The sequence below is a fragment of the Dipodomys ordii genome, unplaced genomic scaffold (assembly GCF_000151885.1).
Source record: "Dipodomys ordii isolate 6190 unplaced genomic scaffold, Dord_2.0 Scaffold7, whole genome shotgun sequence".
Taxonomy (NCBI): Eukaryota; Metazoa; Chordata; class Mammalia; order Rodentia; family Heteromyidae; genus Dipodomys; species Dipodomys ordii.
The window spans coordinates 22,672,773-22,686,322 of record NW_012267223.1 but is presented as its reverse complement, the minus strand read 5'-3'; the positions used below and the strand labels follow the sequence as shown (position 1 = coordinate 22,686,322).

The window sequence follows — 13,550 nt, the reverse complement described above, 5'->3', positions numbered from 1 at the left end:
TTGTTTGTTTTTGTATAGACCAAAGCAAGGAAATAAAAATAACATACACACATCTGACAGAAGAGTGTGGCATGGGAGGGAAGGGGGGGGTGGATTTCCCCAAGCAGCCTGGGGCCTCCCCTGGGCTGCACCCTGCGCATACTGATGGCTGCCTCCTGTGTGGGGAAGATAGGAAGAGGGGATTTGGGGGAAAGGCAGAAGCTGAGGCACTGAGGTTGATTGAATCCTATACTCTGCACCGGTAAGGCAGAAGCTCAGATGGAAGAAGAGGTGACTGGAGTGAGTGGGCCCTACAGAGCAGCAGCAGGCCTTTCGTTCTTCTCTCCATCTGATCGGCTCCATCCTGGTCTCTCTGCCTCTCAGTCTGCTCTGCCAGCCATAATATGCAAATGATGGCCATTAGTTGAACTTAATCCTCCTGCTTGGCATTCTGGCCTCTTGTTGGTCTGCACATCCCCCCCCCCCTATGTCCCTCCTCTCTGTGTGTCCTGCTGCTGCTTCTGGGCAAGGCTAGCACCCTCCAGGGGTTGGTCACACTGGATAAGGCCCATGAAATCATTTGGCACATGACAGGACACACACGCATGTTTCTCGTCAGAGCTGCCTGCGCCCCATCTGCCTGTATTGACCACTTTGTGTGGCCTATGGATGATGTAATAATCCAAATGGTTCCCAGTGGGAAAAAAAGGTTCTCCATCAAGCACCGTTTCTTGCCTCCCAGTCCTTTTTGAGCTCATCCGTACCTGCAAAGCTGCTTTTTAGAAGGGGTACTGAAGCTTGAATTCAGGGCCTGGATGATGTCCCTTAACTGTTTCACTCCAGGGTATCTCCCATTTCTTGAGCCACAGCACCCTTCCAGCTTTTTGCTGGTCAACTGGAGCTTAACTTTATTTTTGAGTCTTTCCTGCCTGGGCTGGCTTTGAGCTACCATCCTTAAATCTCAGCCTCCTGAGTAACTAGGATTACAGGCGTGAGCCACTGGCTCTGAGCTCACACACCTGCTTTCTGGAGTGTAGACCTCCTTGGTGGAGGGTCAGCAGTGGGAAGGGGTTCCAGGGCTGGAGTAGAGGCAGGGAGGATGATGCAGGGCTGGGGACAGAGGCAGGGAACACGATTAGAAGGTGGTGGAGCCATCTGGGCAGGAACTGCTGATGGGATCTGGGAGACAGAGAAAGAGAGAATTGTTCACAGATCACATCACTATATCTGCACATCATCTTTGGGGCCTTGGCAGGACACACTCAAATTGTGTAATTGGAGGAGAATTTGGTAAAGGGACAATTTACAAACATGTGGGGAGTGTGGTAAACAGTAAGACAAGAGGACAGTACTCTGGGTTCATTATAGTGGCCTCAGTGGAGCCTGAGGCAGGAAGGGGGTGGGGGCTCTCTGAGAAGGGGAGACTGTGACCTCATTCCTTCCTACCAGTGCTCCTTGGTGGCCAAACCCAGGCAGGAACCAGAACAGCCTGCTTCTATTGTCTTGGCTGGCCAACTTCGTGGGGGGAGCTCTAGAGAGAAAAACATACACTAACACCCCAACCCTTCCAAAAGAGGATAGAAGGGAGCTTACAAGAAAAGATTCTAAGCCCAGCATCTGTGGCTCTTGCCTGAAATTCTAGCTACTCAAGAGGGTGAGGTATGAGGATCACTGTGGGAAACCAGCGAAAGTTGGGGAGACTTATCTCCACTAAATAACTCAAGGTTGGAAGTCAGCAGGGCAGGAAACTGTGAGATTGTTATCTCCAAGTAAATACCAAAAACAACAACAAAAGAAGTAGAGCTATGACTTAGGTGGTAGAATGCTAGGAGTTTTTGCCCTGGCTATCTTCAAATCCTGAAACCCAGATTTCAGCCACCTGAGTATCTGGGATTACAGGTGGGAGCCACCTGTCAGTACCTGATAGGATTCTAATCGTTAAGCTTTTTATAACAAGCAATGCACCTGTGTCGAAAGTTAATTAATCCTTGCCCCTATTGAGCTTTTACATGCAGCTCTGAACTTGCTAGCTAGCAGTCTGGCCAAAAAGGGAATTTTAGCTATTCTATCACACGAGCTATACCTCCAACTCATCAAAAAGGAACTTTAAGCCAAACATCTCAATATTGTGAACCACACTTTGATTTTTCATGAGGAGATATGTGAGCCCTTCAATCATGAACAAGTCAGCTTGTGTTTCTGAGCCCCAGTTTGCTCATCTATAAAAGGGACAGAATTACCAGATTCTGGTGGCTCATGCCTGTAATCCTAGCTACTCAGGAGACTGAGATCTGAAGATCTCGGTTCAAAGCCAGCTGGGGCAGGAAAGTCTGTGAACTTCTCTCCAACCACCAGAAAACTGGAAGAGGCACTGTGGCTCAAGTGGTAGAGCTCTAGCCTTGAGCAAAAGAGCTCAGAGACAGGGCCCAGGGTCTGAGTTCAAGCCCCGTGACTAACAAAAAAAAGAAAAGGGACACATTCAGTGGCAGAGCCTGTTCTGGCATGTGCAAGGCCCTGGGTTTGATCCCTACTCTGCATGCACACGTGATCAAGAGAAATAATTTCTGCTGGAGCCTAATGTGAGAATGAAATGGGAAAATGCAGGGATTTTGGGTAGGAAGAAAGGAAAAGCTCAAAACATGTGTCACAGAGAGGTTGTGCTTCTTTGGTTCCAGAAAAGACTTCCACCCCAAAGACATACCTGGCTCTTCACTGGAGCTAGGTCACGCAAACTACTGGAAGCTGGGAAGTAGAGAATAGTCTAGCTGCATACAGTACCCATGGGTGATAATTGGGGTTCTGGTGATAAGGAAGAGTAGAAATGATGAAGACGTTGGGTGGGTGGCTGTTCTGTCTGCTCCAGATCCGTTGTGCTTCCTTGGTGGTGGCTGGCCAGGGAGGCGGTAGAGGGGCTGAGTGCCAGGGCTTCTGCAGAACCAGGAAGGGGACACCTAGGTGTGGACCATGTGGGGAGAATTGCTGGGGGAAGCCTTGGCCAAAGAAGTACACAACTTGGTTTGGGGCTGGGAAAGTGGCTCCATGGTAGAGTGCTTGCCTTGCATGCATGAGGCCCTGGGTTCGCTTCCTCAGCACCACATAAGCAAAAAAAGCCAGAAGTGGTGCTGTGGCTCAAGTGGTAGAGCGCTCACCTTGAGCTGAAGAGCTGAGGGACAGCACCCAGGCTCAGAGTTCAGGCCCCATGACTGGCAAAAAAACAAGACAAAACACTTTGAAATAATAAACAAACTGGGTGTCGGTGTAATCCTAGTTATTTAGGAGGCTGAGCTCTGAGGATCATGGTCCAAAGCCAGCCCGAGCAGGAAAGTCTGTAAGACTCTTATCTCCAATAAACCACCAGAAAACCGGAAGTGGTGCTGTGGCTTAAGTGGTAGAGTGCTAGCATTGAGCTGAAGAGCTGAGAAGGGACAATATCCAGGCCCAGAGTTCAAACCCCACAATTGACAAAAAACAAAACAAAACAACAAAAATAAACAACAAGCTATAGTAGATGGGAAATAGATGGAATCCTAAATCCTCTAACTGAAAAACATCTACACCTCTATATAGAATATGAAATTCTGCTTTATGCAGAGCATGTAGGAAAAATTTGATAAATTCAGTTGATGCTCAGGTTCCTGGTAAATTGCTAATACAACAGAGCTCTAAAAAACAAACAAACATGACCAGAGCATTTGTGTTCCCAGAATAACACAATATGATACATAGGTAGGTGTGTAATAAATATGTATAGGTAATATATGTGTTCATATATAGTATATGTATATATATGTAAATGTATGTACACATTATATTATGTATATGTGAGAAATAAGTTTTCCTTTTTCTTTGCTTGTTGTGTTTCTTTTCTTGTTTGTTTTTCCCCAGTACTGGGGCTTGAATTTAGGGCCTGGGTGCTGTCCTGTAGTTATTTCCCTCAAGGATGGAACTCTACCACTTGAGCCACAGCTCTACTACAGGCTTTTTTTTTTTTGTCGGTTGTGGGGTTTGAATTTGGGGCCCAGGCATGTCCCTGAGCTCTTTTGCTCAAGGATAGTGCTCTATCACTGAGGCACAGTTGCTCTACTTCTAGTTTTCTGGTGGTTAATTGCAGGTAAGAATCTCATGGGCTTTCCTGCCTGGGCTGGCTTTGAATCTTGATTCTCAATCTCAGCCTCCTGAGGAGCTAGGATTACAGGTGTGAGCCACCAGCACCTGCTCACCTCTATCTTTTTAATAGTTACTTGAGATAAGAATTTTATTGACTTTCCTGCCTGCCTGGACTGGCTTTGAACCATGATACTCATAGCTCAGCCTTCTGAGCAGGCAGGATTTACAGGTGTGAGCGACTAGTGCTCGGCCTGTTTTGTTTTTCTTTGAGACAAAAATCCATTAGGCAGCCCAGGCTAACCTGGAACTTGAGATCCTCCTGCCTTAGCCTCTGAAGTGCTGGGATTATAGGCATGAGCAATGGCTCCCTCAGTATGAGGGAATGATGGGAGCTGAGAAGCTTGTGGTTTGCCATCTGCTAGCCAGAGATAGAGAAGTCAGTGATTAGTTTAGTCCAAGTCCTTTGAGGGTCAAGAACTGAGAGGATCAATGGCGTAAATGCTAGTCTGGAGAAAAAAGACATGAAGTGTCCCAGGTCATTCAACAAGAGAAAAGGGAATTATTTTTCTTTCTTTTTTTTTTGGGTCTGATCATGGGGCCTGAACTCTGGGCCTGGGTGCTGTCTCTAAGCTCTTCAGCTCAAGGCTAGTGCTCTACCACTTGAGCCACAGCGCCACTTCCGGCTACTTTCTTTTTGCTTATGTTGTGCTGAGGAATCGAACCCAGGGCCTCATGCATGCAAGGCAAGCGCTCTACCACTGAGCCACCTTCCCAGCCCAGGAATTATTTTTCTTTCTGCCTTTTATTCTATTTAGGTTCCACAGTGGGCAGAACAATCTACTTCATTGTATCCAGAGATTCAGATGCTAATATTATCTGTGCGCACGTGCACGTGTGTGTGTGTGTGTGTGTGTGTGTGTGTGTATGTGTGTGTGGTGGACCTAGGGCTCAATGTCAGGGCCTGGGCACACTGTCCCTGAGTTTTGTTTTTCTCTCAAGGTTAGCACTCTACCACTTGAGCCACAGCTCTACTTCCTCCTCTTCCTCCTCCTCCTCCTCCTCTCCTCTTCTTCCTTTTTTTTTTTTTCTTCTTTTGGTGCTAGTCCTAGGATTTGAACTCAGGGCCTGGGTCTGTCCCTTTATCTGCTCATGGCTAACGCACTACCACTTGAGACACAGCTCTACTTCTGGCTTTTTTGAATGGTTAATTGGAGATAAAAGTTTCATGGGGGCTGGGAGTGTGGTAGAATGCTTGCCTAGCATGCATGAAGCCCTGCGTTCAATTCCTCAGTTCCACATAAACAGAAAAAGCTGGAAGTGGTGCTATGGCTCAAGTGGTAGAGTGCTAGCCTTAAGCAAAAGACACTCAGGGACAGAGCCCAAATCCTGAGTTCAAGCCCCAGGACTGGCCAAAAAAAAAAAAGTTTCATGGACTTTCCTGCCCTGGCTGGCTCTCTTTCTCTCTTTTAAGAGACAGGATATGGATAGATTGATCCAGCTGGACTTAATTCTTGGCTCAAGCCAGACTCCTGTCTCAGCCTCCCAAGTAGCTGGGATTTCAGGTATATGTCACCCCCACCCAGCTTGGGAGGCTTTAAACAGTCATTTTACCTTTTTATTTTAGTTTAGAATTTTTATTTATTTATTTTTCTGTTCTTTTTTTTAATCAGTTTTTTAATTGTGAAAATACTGTAGAGGTATGAGCAAGGTAATGAGTCTATTTCTTATCAAGCATTGTTGCCTCCTCCTTTGTTTTACCCCTACGATCTCTTCTCTCCCACCTCTACAACTGCACTCCCTCCCCACTTAAATTGTAAAGTTTGTTTTTCAACATAGTGTCTTGTACATCTCATTGTTACAATGGATCAACCTGTATCCCTATTTGAACATTTTGTTTTTTCCCTTCTCTTCCTCAAATTATACCGACATCAAATACAGTGAAAACAAGGGTTATACCGTGGGGGAGGAACATACAAAACAACAACAACAAAAAAATCACATGGTACCTTATAAGTACGTTAGCAACAATAGCAAGAAAGAAAAAGATAGGGACTTGTGTCCCTATCTTGGGGTCCATTTGAGTTTAGAACTTTTAATTAATCATAAAGTCACTGGAGCAATGCTAAAACAATGTGAACAAAACATTCCAATACTATTTGTAAAAAAAAAATAGTTTTAAACATGAGATGAAACAATACAAATTCAAAACTTACACATAAAAGTAGGTCTAAGGCTGGGAATGTGGCTTAGTGGTAGAGTGCTTTCCTCCAATGCATAAAGCCCTGGGTTTGATTCCTCAGAACCATATACACAGAAAAAGCCAGAAGTGGTGTGTGGCTCAAGTGGTAAAGCATAACCTTGAGCCAAAGAAGCTCAGGGACAGCGGCTCAGGCCCTGAGTTCAAGCCCCAAGACTCAAAAAAAAAAAAAAAAAAAGGTAGGTCTACTATCCATCTCTTTAAAAAAGTTTATAGGAGGGGTTGGGGATTTAGTTAATTGGAAGAGCACTGTGCAAGGCCCTAAATTTGGTTCTCAACTCTGAAAAGAAAACAAAAAACGTTTATATGAGCCAGATGCTAATAGTTCGCATCTATCATCTTAGTAGCTACTCAGGAGTCTGAAGGATCTGGTTTGAGGCCAACCCAGGCAGAAAAGTCTGTGAGACTCCATTGTTTTGTAACAGTTCCACTGGTTACTTCTGAGTGGTGGGGAGTGTGGGGTGAGAGCAGAAGGGAGGGAGACATCGGATGAGGGTGTTGGACTCCAGGCCTGTCAGATGCCCCCCATATCAAAAAAAGTGAGGTATCATCCTCCCGGGGCTGAGTCAGAGAAGGAGCTGGGACTGAGAGAAAGGGGGAGAAGTACAAAGCAGAAGACTGCGTCAGAAATCTGAAGAATTCTCTGGCATAAGGGTTGTCTCCAAGTTTGTGAACCTCTATACCAACCAAGCTGCCTGCCACCCCAGGATTCAGGCAAAGGTCCAAAGAGGAAGGTCCTAGGGCGAAAGGGCCTGGATAACGTCACTGGTCAGACCTCTGGGGACCAGGTATAACCCTGGCTAACCTGTGTCAGAAGACTGACTCTTTCTCAGCCTATGACACCGGGTGACTCTCCCGCCTGGAATGGCTGGAATGCCTGGACTCCTACGTGGCGATCCACAAGGCCTAAGTCCTAGGGCTCCGCTGGAAGCCACCCCACCCTGCTGTAAAAACCACCCGCCTTCCCTTCTCAGGCCTGCAAGTTCTGGTGAGAATCTTGCTTGCGGCTGTTCTGACATGTCTATGACGCCACGCCAGTTCAGGCTTGGGCCAAAATATCCCAGAAGGACAGAGTCAATGTTAAGAAGCTGCATGTGGTAGGCTGGGATTTGAGTCCAGATAGATGGACCCTATTCTTTCCATTATGCCCATCTCCCATTTGTCCTGAGGGACCTGGAATAATGCAGGTCAGGGACAGTGTCTGCTCCCAGCAGCTCTTGCCAGATGCCCAGCCTCAGAGCCCAAGGATGAGAAGGGGCTCCAGGATTTAGGTTCTACAGCTCCGTGATGGATGCCCTGTCCTGGAGCTCTTTGTTCTCCACATCTGTTCCCTTGACTGCCCCCAAAATATCTGGTTGACATAACCCTTGCCCAGCACAGCTTACTTACTCTGCTGTCTGTATCCTACCTAATGTCCATGAAGTCTCTGCCAAGCAGGACCCAAGGTTCATCCTCCCTATCTTACAGATGAGGCACTGAGGTTGACAGCAAGCTTACCAAGGAAGGCTCTACAATCTTACCAAGGTTCTGCTGCTTTGCCCGTTGTTGAGTGGGAGCTGAGCGCCCAGGCACGATTGGATGACACACCCACTAGAGAGACCTTCTGCACATGTGCACAGCCCCACCATGCTCTGTGGGCATCCTTGGTGCCCCTTGGCCTCCTTTCTCATCACCGTGACAGCTGATATTAGGCCTAAGGTACAGGTACGTTTCTGGGTCCCTGTTAAATGCAGGGAACTCAGGAGGAGTGTAGCGAAATCTGCATGTATCCCAGCTTTCCATCAAGCTGAGACCACTACAAACAGAGAATGTTATCCAAAAGGTACCCCAGGGACCTCCTGTAGTCCAGGGATTGTGATGCAGATCCTTCTGAAGTCTAGGGATTATGGTAGAAACCAGAACAGTAACAGTGAGAACTTCAATAGCCCACTCTCATCAGAAGCTAGGCTGGGAAGGTGGCTCAGTGGGAGAGCGCTTGCCTTGCAGGGTTCCATTCTTTAGAACCACATGAGCAGCAAAAGCCAGAAGTGGCACTGTGGCTCAAGTGGTAGAGCGCTAGCCTTGAGCTGAAGAGCTGAGGGATAGCTTCAGCTCAAGGCTAGCGCCCAGGCCCAGAGTTCAGGCCTTATGATCGACAAAAAAAAAAAAAAAATCAACAAATAAACCTTAGAATTATGTTTTCTCTTTTTTTGGTACTGGGGATCAAACCCAGGACGTTAATACTTGCTAGGTAAGTGCTTTGCTGCTGAGCTACATCCCAGCCCAAGGAATCTTAGTATTGAATGAAACTATAAACCAAATGGACTTAACAGAAACTACAGAGTGTATTTTACCCACTCTAGCTGCACAACACACATTTTTTTCAGCAGCCCATGGAAATTTCTCCAAAGCTGATGATATCCTAGGACACACAGCAAATCTGAGCAAATGCAAGAAAATTGAAATAACTCCATGTAGTAGCCCATCAGATCATAATGGAACTAGAGTTTGCCAACAAGAGATGGGACAGGAAGTACTCAAACATGGATAATGTACAACAGTGCATTGTTGAATGACATGTGGGTCACTGATAAAGGGAGAAGTCAACAAGTTCTTGGATGGGCTGGGAAGGTGGCTCAGTGGTAGAGCGCTTGCCTTGCAGGGTTCCATTCTTTAGAACCACATGAGCAGCAAAAGCCAGAAGTGGCGCTGTGGCTCAAGTGGTAGAGCGCTAGCCTTGAGCTGAAGAGCTGAGGGACAGCACACAGGCCCAGAGTTCAGGCCCCACGACCAGACCCCCCCAAAAAAAAAAGTTCTTGGAATCAAATAAAAATAAAAAGTCATCCTACTAGAATCTCTGGGACACAGTGAAGACAGATGGGAGGAAAATTTGTAGCCATGAGCCCTTACATATAGATAAATAGCTTTTTAAATAAATGCAACTCAAATTTCTTCTTTGTTTTTTTTTTTTGGTTGTAGGGCTTGAACTCTGGGCCTGGGCGCTGTCCCTCAGCTCCTCAGCTAAAAACTAGTGCTCTACCACTTGAGCCATAGCACCACTTCCATTTTCTTTCTGTTTATGTGGTGCTGAGAGATCGAACCCATGGCAAGCACTCTACCACTGAGCCACCTTCCCAGCCTTCAAACTTCTTTTTTTTAAAAACACAACAATAGAAACAAGTCAAGCTCAAAAGTAATAGAGAAAAATAGTAAAGATTAATAAAATGGAGATTCAAAGTAATATGTAAGTATCCATGAAGCCAGGCACTGGTGGCTCACACCTGTAATCCTAGCTACTCAGGAGGGTGAGATATGAGGATCATGGTTTGAGGCCAGTCTGGACAAGAAAGTCTGTGAGACTCTTCTCTCCAAGTAAGTACCAGGAAAAAACCGGAAGTGACACTATGGCTCAAAGTGGTAGAATGTTAGCCTTGAGCAAAGGAGCTTAGGGACAGTACCCAGGCCCTGAGTTCAAGCCCCACAACTGATCAAAAAAGCAAAAACAAAACAAAAACAAAAAATGCTCTATGCTAGGCATTGGTGACTTATGCCTGTAATCCTAGCTTCTCAGGAGGCCGAGATCTGAGGATCGCAGTTCAAATCCAGCCCAGGCAGGAAAGTCTGTGAGACTCTTATCTACAATAAACCACCAGAAAATCGGAAATGGCGCTGTGCTTCAAGTGGTAGAGCTCTAGCTTTAAGCTGAAGAGCTGAAGGACAATGCCCAGGCCCAGAGTTCAAGCCCCATGACTGACCAAAAGACAACAACAAAAAACACTCTAGAAGAAAATGACATGTACTGGACCCACCAGAGATTATAAGCCACTTAAGCGGATCTATAATAAGCAATGAGATTAAAGTATCTCCCAACAGAGAAAAGCCCAGGACTAGATGGATACATGGACAAATTCTACCAGTCCTTTTAAACACCAACACTCCTCAAACTCTTCCCTGAAATAGAAAGGAAAGAAACACTACTGAACTCATTTTATGAAGCAAGTATTACATTTATTTTAAAACTATATTGAGACAACAACAATAAAAAGAGGCTAATCTCAATGAATATTGATGCAAAAATTTGCAATAAAATCCTTGCAAGAGGAATTTAACACAAAGATCATATGCAGTGATACACTTGGCTTCATTTCTGGGGTGTACGAGTGGTTCAGAAGCTGGGCATCGGTGGCTCACACCTGTGATCCTAGCTACTCAGGAGGCTGAGATCTGAGGATCAAAGCCAGACCTGGCACGAAAGTCCATGAGACTCCTATCTCCAATAAACCAGTCAGAAAACCGGAAGTAGCAGCATGGCTCAAGTGGTAGAGTGCTAGCCTTGAGCTGAAGAGCTGAGGGACAGCACCCAGGCCCAGAGTTCAAGCCCCCAAACCGATCAAAAAAAAAAAAAAAAAGGAAAAGAAAAAGAAAAAAAAAGTATGGTTCAGAATGTGTAAATCAACACAAGAACAGAAAAATCACATGATCATTTCAATCAATGCAGAAAAAGCTTTATTCAAAATTCAACATCCTCAGAAAAAAACTAGGAACAGAAGGAACATACCTGGATTTAATAAAGTATATAATGACATACTTATACCAAACCTCATTCATATTAAATGGGGAGAAAAATCTGAAATCACTTCCCCCAAAGTCAAGAAGAGGACAATGCTGTCCACTCTCCTTGGTACAAGAATTTATAATTGGGGGCGGGGGAGATGGGAAGGGATGGGAAGTGGAAACAAAGGAGGAGGCTACAGGGGTTGGGAAGGTGGCTCAGTGGTAGAGCGCTTGCCTTGCATGCCTGAGGCCCTGGGTTCGATTCCTCAGCACCACATAACCAAAAAGAAAAAAGCCAGAAGTGGTGCTATGGCTCAAGTGGTAGAGCGCTAGCCTTGAGCTGAAGAGCTGAGGGACAGCGCCCAGGCCCAGAGTTTAGGTCCCATGACTGGACCCAAAAAAAAAAAAAAAAAAAGGAGGAGGCTACAATGCTTGATAAGAAATGTACTCATTATCTTGCCCATGTTATTGTAACCCCTCTGTACAGTATTTTCACAATAAAAAAATAAAAGACATAGAAAAAAAAGAATTCGTAATTAGAGCAATAAGGCAGGAGAAGGAATTAAAAGGGATTCAAATAGAGATGTCAAACTACACCCATTTGCTGATGATATCCTATATTTAACACACCCTACAGCCTCCACCAAGAGATCCTTCTAGAACTGATGAATGTCTTCAGAAAAGTAGCAGAATATAAAAACAATGTTCAAAACCCAGCAGCTTGCCAGACATGAGTGGCTCAGGCCATCAAATTCCCAGTAATATTCCTCACAGAATATGAAAAAAACAATCCAAAACTTCATAGAGAGGGGCATGAGATCCCCCAAATTGCTAAAATTATTCTGTGTGAAAAGAGGAGATATCACATCACCAGCCTTCAAATAGTACTACAGAGCCACAGAACAAGGACAGCCCAGTCCTGACACAGAAACAGGTTGGAAGATCATTGGAACAGTACAGAAGACTTAGGAAGAAAACCACACCGCCACAGCTAAATAAGATTTTATACTGCTTTATTGTTATTGTAAAGGTGATGTACAGAGGGGTTACAGTTATATAAGACAGGTAAAGATTACTTATTTTTTTTTGTCGGTGGTGGGGCTTGAACTTGAGCCACAGTGCTACTTTGGTTTTCTGGTGGTTAATTGGAGATAAGAGTCTAATGGAAGCTGGGTGCCGGTGGCTCACACCTGTAATCCTTGGCATTCAGGAGGCTGAGATCTGAGGATCACAGTTTAAAGCCAGTTTGGGCAGGAAAGTCTGTGAGACTCTTATCTCCAATAAACCACTCAGAAAACCAGAAGTGGTGCTGTGGCTCAAGTGGTAGAGCACTTAAGCTGAATTGCTGAGGGACAGCGTCCAGACCCAGAGTATAAGCCCAACAACAACAACAACAGAGTCTCATGGACTTTTCCAGGCTGGCTTTGAACCAAGATCTTCAGATCTCAGCCTCTTGAGTAGCTAGGATTACAGGCATGAGCCACCAGTGCCCAGCCTGAATTCCTTCCTTCCTTCCCTCCTTCCTTTCTCCCCTTCCTCCCTTCCTCCCCTTCCTCCTCCCTCCCTCCTTCCTTTCTTCCTTTCTTCCCTCCTTCCTCCCTTCCTCCTCCCTCCCTCCTTCCTTCCTCCCTCCCTCCCTCCCTCCCTTCCTTCCTTCCTTCCTTCCTTCCTCCCTTCCTTCCTTCCTTCCTTCCGTTCTTTCATTCTTTCGTTCTTTCTCTTGTTCTTTTTCTCATTCTTTCTTTCTCTCTTTTTTTTTTTTTTGTCAGTTGTAGGGCTTGAACTCTGGGCCTGGGCTGTCCCTCAGCTCTTCAGCTCAAGGCTAGCACTCTACCACTTGAGCCACAGCACCACTTCCGGTTTTCTAGTGGTATATTGGAGATAAGAGTCTCCCCAACTTTCTTGCCTAGGCTGGCTTTGAACAGTGATCCTCAGATCTCAGCCTCCTGAGTAACTAGGATTACAGGTATGAGCCACTGGCGTTTGACTGAGTACCTTTCCTTTGGGATGTCACCCTTTCCCTCACCCAACTAATTTTTTCAAAGGAGAAAAAAAGGAAAACACTGGAGAAAAGATGTCCTCTTCAACAAATGGTGCTGAACCTCCTGCAAGACTCTCAGGAGACTAAAACGAGGCCTCTACTCTCATACTGTATAATAACCACCTGCCAGTGGCTCAAAGAGTTTGAAATAATACCTGAAAGTTAGGAAAGGCGCTGGAAGTTATGGGGGCACTGCTACAGATTTCTGACTAGGACGCCAGTGACCCCAGGGATGGGAGGAAGTGTTGACAATTGGGACTACATCCAATTGAAGAGTTTCTGTACAATCAACAGAACCAAAGCACTAGCCAGTTTCTTTATAGCTGTGTAATATTCCATAGAAGATGCATACCACAGCCGGGCGCTGGTGGCTCAGGCCTGTAATCCTAGCTAGGAGGCTAAGAACTGAGGATCTCGGTTCAAAGCCAGCCCCGGCAGGAAAATCTGTGAGACTCTTTTTTTGGGGGGGGAGGAGGGGATCTGGTCCTGGGGCCTGAACTCTGGGCCTGGGCACTGTCCCTCAACTCTTCAGTTCAAGGCTAGTGCTCTACCACTTGAGCCACAGCACCACTTCCAGCTTTTTTCTTTTTGCTTATGTGGTGCTGAGGAATCGAACCCAGGACCTCAGGCATG

At 45.8% G+C, this 13,550-nt stretch overlaps 1 protein-coding gene across 1 annotated transcript in view; it reads left to right on the top strand.

The window, feature by feature from the left end:
• Positions 1-7,969: 7,969 nt before the first annotated feature.
• Hap1 (huntingtin-associated protein 1) overlaps positions 7,970-13,550 on the top strand; it is a 21,998-nt gene continuing 16,417 nt past the window's right edge. The window contains exon 1 of the mRNA XM_013037371.1: positions 7,970-8,047. Within this exon, the coding sequence (XP_012892825.1) occupies positions 7,970-8,047 (78 nt within the window). The remainder of the gene's footprint in view (positions 8,048-13,550) is intronic.